Source organism: Coloeus monedula (assembly GCF_965178545.1).
Source record: "Coloeus monedula genome assembly, chromosome: 13".
NCBI lineage: Eukaryota > Metazoa > Chordata > Aves > Passeriformes > Corvidae > Coloeus > Coloeus monedula.
In genome coordinates, this window is record NC_138793.1 from 1778052 (window position 1) to 1787445 (window position 9394).

At 46.6% G+C, this 9394-nt stretch overlaps 1 protein-coding gene across 3 annotated transcripts; it reads right to left on the bottom strand.

Moving 5' to 3' along the window:
* Window positions 1–1104: 1104 nt before the first annotated feature.
* Window positions 1105–5975, bottom strand: PDP2 (pyruvate dehydrogenase phosphatase catalytic subunit 2). 3 transcript variants are annotated; one of them, XM_082289790.1, is made up of 2 exons: window positions 5892–5975; window positions 1105–3178 (listed from the first exon to the last, which is right to left on the bottom strand). In XM_082289790.1, exon 2 carries the CDS (start codon window positions 3121–3123, stop codon window positions 1519–1521), a length of 1605 nt encoding a protein of 534 aa, XP_082145916.1. In that variant the 5' UTR covers window positions 3124–3178; window positions 5892–5975; the 3' UTR covers window positions 1105–1518. The 3 variants fall into 3 exon arrangements, with proteins under 3 accessions (XP_082145916.1, XP_082145917.1, XP_082145918.1); XM_082289791.1 differs by having other exon boundaries at window positions 5762–5894; XM_082289792.1 differs by lacking the exon at window positions 5892–5975 and adding an exon at window positions 3805–5322.
* Window positions 5976–9394: the final 3419 nt, after the last annotated feature.

Here is a 9394-nt window from a genome sequence, read left to right on the forward strand (position 1 = left end):
CAGAGCAAAGGTTTTTTTAAGGATGCATTCAGTGATTGCAATTGTAGCACTGAATTACAGTCAGTCCTGAATAGTCAAAAGCATGAATATTTTTTGAACAGTTTTAGCTTCCTTCTCCTTCTAATCCCATCTTCAAAAGATTATTAAATGCCGGAAAAAAGCACTAAGAAATTTTATGTGTAAGGAAAAGCACACAAAGAGCCCCAAATCCACAAATGCTACCTGTTTAAGCTCCAAGACCTCATCTACTTAAGATCTTGAGAAAAAAAAAACCCTACTTTTTCACTTGCTAAAAACCCAGTATTTTTATTTGCTCTGCTGCTCCCACACAAGTTCTTACTCAGCAGCAAGAAGAATGAACAGTCCTGTATTCCCAATATTCCTGTGGGCAACAGTTCCTGTTGTGTGTAAACAAGGAAGAGGCACCAGAGAACACCATATGTAAAAGCTAATTTGCAAGCTTGGATGGCACTCTGGAAAGCTCAGTATAAAAGAAAACTATTGTAAAATACACTTTCGTGTATGTTCAGAGACTAAAACATACATTCAGTAGTGAAAATAACTCTGTACCTATAAGGAAAAGCAAGAATGAAAGATTAAACATGTTTTGGAGAAGTACCAGCACTGTTATTTCTTCTAAGTGAAATCTGGAGAGAAAGGTGCTCTCTTTTGTTATATTTACCTTTAGGTGAATTTTTGAACTTCTAGATCTGACAAACAATTTAAATTACAGTTGGTAGATTTGATGCACAGCACTTCATAGAACAATACCTAATAAAGGGTACATTGTTTAAGCAAAACACTCAAATGCTTAAGTCTGGTGCTGTTAAATCCTAAACAGGGAATTGTGGAGACCCTCGTGTTTGAACTCTAAGCTGTCACACAAGTCCACACAGAGTTAAGAGAATATGCGTTCACACTGAAAAAGAATTGCACAAGAAAATAACAATTTTTCCCTTGCTTAAGGAAGAGAATCAGGAAATACATCTGACAATCTGACAAAGGCTCTTTGAACAGCCTTCTTTCATGCTGTTTTATAAATATGGGGCCATTTGTTAAAATATCTGACACATCCAAAGAAAGTTTGGTAGTTAATTTATTTAATTCAGTTACAGTGCTTCAAGAGGATGCCACTCATTCTCCACAAAAGCAGAGCCTGACACTCCATGCAGCTACACCTATTATCCATCTCTATTAAATTGTACCAGCCTCAGTGAAATTTGCCTTGTTTGTTTATTTGGAAAGTTTTACCAGAGGTTCTCATGGAATCAGAACTGGTCCACAGTCTTTAGTTCAGCTACATTTCAGTGAGGTTTTATGAAAACATTTTTCTTCAGTGCATACAGACCTGGAAACCCAGGGCAATTTCACCTTCTAGAAAGTTATTTTCAAAGCCAGTAAGTAACAAAAAGATTTAGGAACTCGCAGACACTGGTAGCAGCTCAACTACCAGAGAATGAGAGGAATGCTTCAGTATCAAAGTTCCCCAGTGGTATTGCACTGCAGCAGTGCAAGGCTCTATTTGTGGTTCCTGTAGTAATCTTCAATAGTTTCTGAGTTGAAGTACACCACAGTGACTGTGATGTCGTCCCTGTACATGCGGGCCAGGTCCTCAGGCAGTGCCAGCATGGCAGCCAGCTTCTCCGGGTCCACCTCGCCGTACTCGTTGCTGCCGATCGCGTGCCGGATCAAATGGGTGGCGATGTTCTGGTCCAGGGAGGCCAGGCCCTTGCTCTTCCTCTGCAGCAACAGGTTGTGCATGTAACCCAAATTAACTGGTTTCTTAAAAGTCAGTGGTGGTTTCTGCATGTTGAGCTCTGTAAGGTGTCCAGCAACAAGTTTTACAACCTTCTCATTACTCAGCATCTCCCATAGCCCATCTGAAGCAATAACAAGAAATTTATCCTTGCTCCTTAATTTGTGATACGTTACTTCAGGTTCTGCAGTTAAATAAGGGGGGGTATGGTAGTTTGGAGGAACATACTGATAAATGTTTAGAGCCTCAACACCACAGCTGTTCTCGAGAATGCTGTGTTGCAATTCTTTACTCCATTTTAATTGCACATCTCCAAAAGCTCTGGACGGCATGAGAATCCCCAGTAATCTGTCATTCACAAATAGGGTTTTCTCCTCAGATCTAGGATGTTCTCTCTTCAATCTTCTAATTTCAAATTCATCATAGGCATTGTGGTCTCGGGTTAGAGGGAGAGTAGACCATGTTCCATCTTCTTCACGAACCCCTAAAACCGCTCTGCAATCACCGGTGTTTGCCACGTGTAGGTGAACACCGTCAATGTGAGCTACACAGGCTGTTGCACCAGAAAAAGCTACTTGCAGGGCAATATTTCTCATCAACTCACTTTCCTGAGGAGCCTGAACTTCCAGTGATATGTCTGAGTCTAACCTTTTGAATGCACAAATCATGGCTTCTTCTAAACTAAACCCCAGCTCAGTGTCCAGGTCCAGCAAGTGCTGCCAGTAAACCCGGAGGTTTTCAAAGTACTGTGAGGTGATTTCCTGGTACTCTACATCGTTGGGATGCTTGTGCCACTGCAGGATGGGCCGCACTGGTTTCATGGCCTCCACGGCCAGCTCGATCTCCTCCAGGCTCTGGCGGGACATGAGGGACACGGCGATGTAGTGCAGCAGCCTCTCGCTCACGGCCTGGGCGCAGGCGGCGCCCGCGTGGCCGTCGAACACCCCGAACATCATCCCCGCCGTCTGCAGGCACGTGGCCGCGCTCCGCCGGTCCTCCATGGGGCTGTTGGAGGCCAGCTGGTTGCTTTCAAACCTCAGCACGGAATTTGCATTCTTGCCATTCAAATCCAGTGTTTTGTGGGATAATTCACCTGCTCTGAGCATGTCGTTGATTTGTGCTGGAGACAACTGGAAAGAAAAGTGTTCTTCTTCGGTGGAAGTGTGTCGGAATGCTTTGGGTAAGGAGAAGGTACTGTCTAAGCTGCAGCTCCCAGCAGGGTAGGGACATGTTTTGGAGAAAACAAGCTTCCATTTGATCTTGTTTCTATTTGGGATACAGATGGAGTACCAACGTCCTTTCCCTTGTAAAACAATGCTGCTTCTGGCTGAGCTTAAAATCCAGGATGATACAGTTCTTGACATCATAAGTCACTCCAAAAATAGAGCACCTTCCTTCAGTAACAAGGAATGTCCTTGCAGCCTGGAATATAAATGCAGGAAAGGGAAAATAATTAGAAAGTTCGTAAGAAGCTTTCCATGCAGAAATACAAAAGCATGTCTAGAGCTCTCAGAAATATTCAGAACTTTTTTCCAAAGAGATTGCTATAGTTGAGGCATCTCAAAAGCAATACAATTTCCATCCCTTAATTATAACCAAGGATATGACTGCTCCTTTTAACTCATCAGAAGAGATAATTTTTACTTTCCAGACAAGTATTTTTCCCTCATTGTAGCAAGACTAAGAAAAAATGGCAACATTACAAGAAATGCTATTGGAAACTGTACAATGAAAAGCCTCATCTTTCAAGTCATGGCACAGAACAAACAGACCCAACGAGATTAAAAGTAGGGACTTAAGTGACAATTAATGCACAGCTCTCAAAAAAGCCTGCTAGAGTACAACTCTATTAATAGACTCAAAACTTCAAACCCAAGAGAAGATAAGTACTTAAACCCTGGGGAAAGACTGAAAGATGTGGCCAGTTAATGATTTATGTGAACTACCATGATCCTCACAACTAGAACAAGCCAGTCTACCTTTCCAATTCTGTTACAGTTTATAAGCTCAGCTGTTCTTTTTTTTTTACTTTCAAGGTCTTAACCAACCTTCAGGCAGGCAGGATCTTTTACACAGCTGAAGGCAGATTCTACTGCTGGTAGAATCAGTAACATTGACAACTTTTACAGGTTCACAATTTGGCTTGTTCATTCGGAGGGCAATTAGAACAAGCAGCAGTGAAGATCTCTGCCGCCAACAGCACAGAAACCTAGGGAACTCCAGCAGCTGAAGCTCTTCAGTTGCCATAGGGGAGGTCCCCACATTGTCTCCTGCATTCAATAAGGTATTCCAGCTGTGCGATATTGCTAACTACAACCAGATGTTCACTCACAACAGAATTTTGCCCCATGGATTTAAAAAACTCACTGTATGGCAGCACTGCAAGTACAATTACTCCCAAAAGATCCCACTAGCAACCACTGAGAACAAGAGAGTCCTCTGAGAGCTTTCAAACACTTTGAGGTGGTCTGTGACACCACTTGCTCAGGCCAAAGACACTATGTGCTGCTACAACACTGGTTTTTTAGCAGGGTGCTTCACAAGAAATAATGAGAAACCAGCCAGATCAGATGCATGCAAATGTTTCCAAGAAATCAGCAGGAAGTAAAAGTGACCGTGAGCTATTCTAAAGAGAAGGCCTACTGCTACAACCCAAGGACTGCTGAAATCCCACTTGGAACCCAAAGCAATGTGTCACAAAACATTTCTGAAGTGTGCTACCCATACTTAACGCAAAAAAGAGCAGACAAGCATTCCAACAGACCCCACCACTATGATTCTGGTGACCTGGTGAGAACAGGCAAAAACACAGCATAATTTTACTGCTGATGTCAGGAGAGCAGATGGAAAAGGCAGTGGCAGTTCACTGTCCAAGGCGTGCCTGCAGTCTCCTGGGACACTGCATCTCCCAACACACAGTGCCTTTTGTTGTTCTACAGAAAGAATGCAACCAAAATAATAGGAAGACAGCTGACACTGCCAACTCCAGCAACAGCTAAACCCAAAAAGCACCTACAGCACAAGACAAGCCAAGGTTTGGCAACCTTTTTCAGTCCATTCCCCGTCCTTCTTTGTTTTCTTGCCCCGTCAGCAACATCAGATTGAAACAATGATGACTTTCACATACTTATCAAAAAGCCCAATGAAACAGCGTTTTAAAGAAACCACCCCCGTTCACACCGCCTGGCTGACAGAGCGAGGCGGTGTGGTTTTCCGCCAGCAGCAGTCACTAACACCAGTTAGCCCTGAGCTCGCCTAAGCACTGACGAGTCCTGGAGCACTTGTAAGCCAGCCCTGCTCACTGCGTTCCCATCCTCGGGGTCCCCCCCAGCCGCAGTGTGCAGACGCTGCTGCCCAGGACGTCCCCGGTAGCGGTGCTAATTAAAGCGGTGTGCTAAAGACCATTATGTAAGAGCCAATTGTTACATAAACTCGCTCCCGCTCCACCACTGCCTCCCCGGGAACGCGGTGTCCCAGCGAGGCCCGCCTGAGCCCGGCCCGCGCCGTCAAGGCCGCGGCACGGCCCGCAGCTGCCGGAGCGCAGAGCGCAGCAGCACCCGCTTTTCCCAATGAAATTAACAGATACCCGCTACATTTGGGTTTACAGCCCCCCTGAGAGCCCCACAACCCCACATTCCCCTCACTCACTCTCCTGACACTGCCCACACCCATCCCTCACCCCACACACATCCGATCTCTACCCGGCCACCTCCCCACTGCCCCAGCCCCACACACCGACACACAGACCCCCCTCTGCTGCCCAACACCCTGTGCCCCCCACACCCCTGTCCCGCGCACGCCCCCTGTGCCCCGCACACACCCACACCGCACCCTGCACACACCCCTCCTCCTCCGCACACACCCCGTCCCCCCCACAGACACCCACCCTGCCCCGCACAGAACACGCCCTGTTCCCCGCACACTCACCCCTTACCCCGCACACATCCACCTCACACCAACCCCGACCCCACCGCCGCCGCGGCCCGTGCCCCGCACAACTCCCACCTCCCCGCTCCCGCTGCCTCTTCCGCACACTCGCCGCGCCAGGCCCGGCTCTGCTCCCTGTGTCCCGGCACGGCTGCCCCGGCGGCGGCCGCTGTCTGCCCGCCCCGCACCCCGCCCCGGGCTCACCCACCGGCCAAACAGCCGCCTCTCGCGCCCGCCGGCCCCGCGCTGCCCCGGCCGGGCTGAGGGACAGCGCTGACCGACAGCCCCGCCGCCCAACCCGCCCTCTGTACCCCGCCCCAGCTGCCGCGGGTTCCCGTCAGGACACGGCGGGGCGGGCGTGGCCCGGCCCTTCCGCCATGTTCTGCGCGGCGGCTGCGGCTGGGCTGGGTTGGGCTGAGCTGGGCTGGGCTTGAGCTGGGCTGGGCTGGGCTTGAGCTGGGCTTGAGCTGGGCTGGGCTGGGCTGGGCTTGAGCTGAGCTGAGCTGAGCTGGGCTGGGCTGGGCTGGGCTGGGCTTGAGCTGAGCTGAGCTGAGCTGGGCTGGGCTGGGCTGGGCTGGGCTTGAGCTGAGCTGAGCTGAGCTGGGCTGGGCTGGGCCGGGCCGGCTGAGGGGCCCTGGCCCCCCTCACTCCCCCGTCACCGTCGGCCCTGCCCCGCGCCCGCCGCCCCTCGGGTGCTGAGGGAGCGCCGGGCCCGGCCCCGCGCGGGCCTGGGCAGCGCAATAACGAGAGCAAAAAGGAAGCTAGTGACACGTGTTAGGAAGCAAAAGCACCAGCAGGGGTTTCTTCCTCATTAATAACAGTGAAACCCATGCTATTCCCTTGAGAGGGGGACCTCGGCTTTTCGTTTCAGTACTCTTCCGCACTCTGCAGCACTGAGGGCACCGGCTGATGAGGCTCAAAATCGCAAAGCTCTTAAGTAATTAATTCGCCATATAAATTATGGAGAACAAAAGGGCTCATTTTGCTGACTCCCCGGTTTTTTGGTTTCATATGACTGCTTGTCTTGGTTGAAATTTCCACTGAGCGATTCTAAGCCCGGTAACGAGGGGAAGGAATGGGCCCAAAGTGCATGGCGGTTAATCAGTAGTTACTGCTGTTAACGCAGTGGTTACTAAGAAGTCCTTGCTTTAAAACCCCTAACAATCATTTATTCAAAAACAGAGGCTCAAAAGTCACAAGGGGCTTTGATATTGTCAGTGCATTTTTTAATTCGCCTGGCTTCTTGAACTAAAGGATTTTTTAGTTAAATAATGTGGTGCAAGTATCCTAGATGAGATAAGAGTGTTCCCAGGTTATCTCATTGTGGAAAGATGCAGATCATCTTCAATGACTCTGAGCTTTCACTTGTTTCTTGTTTTTATTAAAACAATGAAATGTAGCTTCATGTTGCATGGAAGAATAAACAAAAAAATAGGCCATCTTAAGGAAAATTTTCAAACAGTATTTTAGCACACACAAAAAAACCTTAAGTTTGAAATAATTTTTTTATCTGCCTGACAAATCTGCTGAACTGAAAGAGGACACCCACAGCAGCCCTTACCTGCATCTCCCTGCTCTGTGCAGTGCTCAGATACACCAAGAGCAGTTTCTGGATCTCCGCAGGGAATGGGCACAGCCCGAGGCTGCCAGAGCTCCAGAAGCATTTGGGCAGCGCTGCCAGGGATGCCCAGGTTGGGATTGTTGGGGTGTCTGTGCAGGGACAGGAGCTGGATTCAATCACCCCTATAGGTCCCTTCCGACTCAGGATATTCCATGATTCAATGATTCTTCCTTTGGATCTACCAATTTTCAGCTTTTGTAACATTTACAAAACTGATAAAGCCTCCTACAGCAGCCTGAAAATGAACCTGACTGCTCTGAGTTTCCTGTGCTCCCACCATGATTACATGCTTCTCTTCAGCTGAAAGCTGTAACTTATTGCTCACATGTTCATGCAGTAATTTCATAAATTCATATGCATAAGCTGAAGTGGCTTAGGAACCATGTAAATGAAGGTGAAACAATTAACAGTCCTGCAGGAGAAGATGTCCCTTTCACTCCATGTTTTCTAAAAACAAGAAGGAATACCATATTGAAGGTAGTTGACAGGGCTGGATATTAAGTTGAATTGAGATTTAGATTCTACTTTGGACTGTTTGGTTATGCTGATGAACTAAAGTGATTTATAATTAAAGGAAAAAATAATAGAAATGCTACTCGCTGATGTGATCTGAGAAAAGAAATAGTATTACTCAAGCTTGCAGTATTTTTGCTTTTAGGAATATCTAATAAAAATGGCAAATTTCTGTAGCAACGTTGCTTGGTTGCCATAGTGCTCTATGTTCTTAATTTGCATTGAAAAAATTAGAACTCGGGTTTCTTTAAATAAAACTCAGATTCGGTATTGACTTTGCTGATTATAGATGAGCAAAGTTTAGGCCAGTGCCAGAAGAAAATCCTTACCTGGATTTATTAGAAAATTAGCCTAATTCCAGATATTGTATTAAGATGCAGCTATAGGTTAAAATGTAGCAAATCCTATATTTAGATTTTTTCAGGGAGCAATTTCATCTTCTGACTTGTACAGTCAGCAGCTCTGGTTTTCTTTGGAAATACGTTCTTGTACTCACTTCTGTGTTCTTATGTAGGCCAGACTGCACTATTTGGGGTTTCCTTCTTTCCCATGGAATGTTATTTTTCCCCCTTGCTTGTTCGTTTGGACAACTAGCTGTGGCTACTTTGGTGCAATTTAAACATCTTCTGCTTCCAGAGGCTGCAAAGAGCTGCCCCTCATCCCCACTGCCTTCACAGCAGGTGCTAGCATGGATTACTTTCCATGACCTCGTTGATATTCGTGAAAAGTCTGGGACTCCTGATGCTTTGTAAACATTTCTTGTTTGGGGACACACAAAGATCAGAACCACCAGATATCCCTAAGAAAGCAAATCATAAATTGGACTAATGTTTCTGATAAATAGCTAATCCTTTTGTCAAAAAGCTGACCAGTAGCAAAAAGTTTGAATCTAAAGAAAAGTAGTAAACTACTACTAAAAGTAGTTTCCTAGTTTTCAGAAGTTTTTCTGCAACAGAGACTCAGCCTAGTGATACAGATTGGAAAACAGCCATAGATTCAAAGCCTTTGGAAACTTGTGAATGGCCAACATGCAAAGGAAGGTGGGTCCTTTGAATGAATTGTCTCTCTGGCCCATCTTAGTGAACACAGACTGAGCTTTGTGCTTTTTGCACAATAAGCTAAACAGTCTAATAACCAGCTTCTGGAGAGGAAACACGGCACCAACCCACAAAATACCCTCCTGCTGAGTTCCATTAAGAATGGATGTATCTGCCTGTGAATAGTGACATTTCGTCTGCTGTGTGTGGCATTTTGGATTTTCACAAAAGGCAAATTGGCACCACAGAAGCAGAAATCTCTTATTATAAACAAACAAAACCCACAAATAAATGAAGAAATGAAGGAGGCTCTAGGTCTGTTAGAGCAATTGCATTTTCTAGTTTGGTTACAGCTGTTTCCAGTCTGATCTTCCTAAGTAATCTAAACCAAACCCTCAAATGCTAGAAAAGAAGGCAAGCTGCAAGAAACATTGATGAACAGAGGTAAACACCATGCACAATTGTAGGAAAGGTGCCATTCCAACTCTCCAGCTGCATTTAGCCTCTCCTGTTGCAGCAGAGGCTGAGTGGCATCTGGAG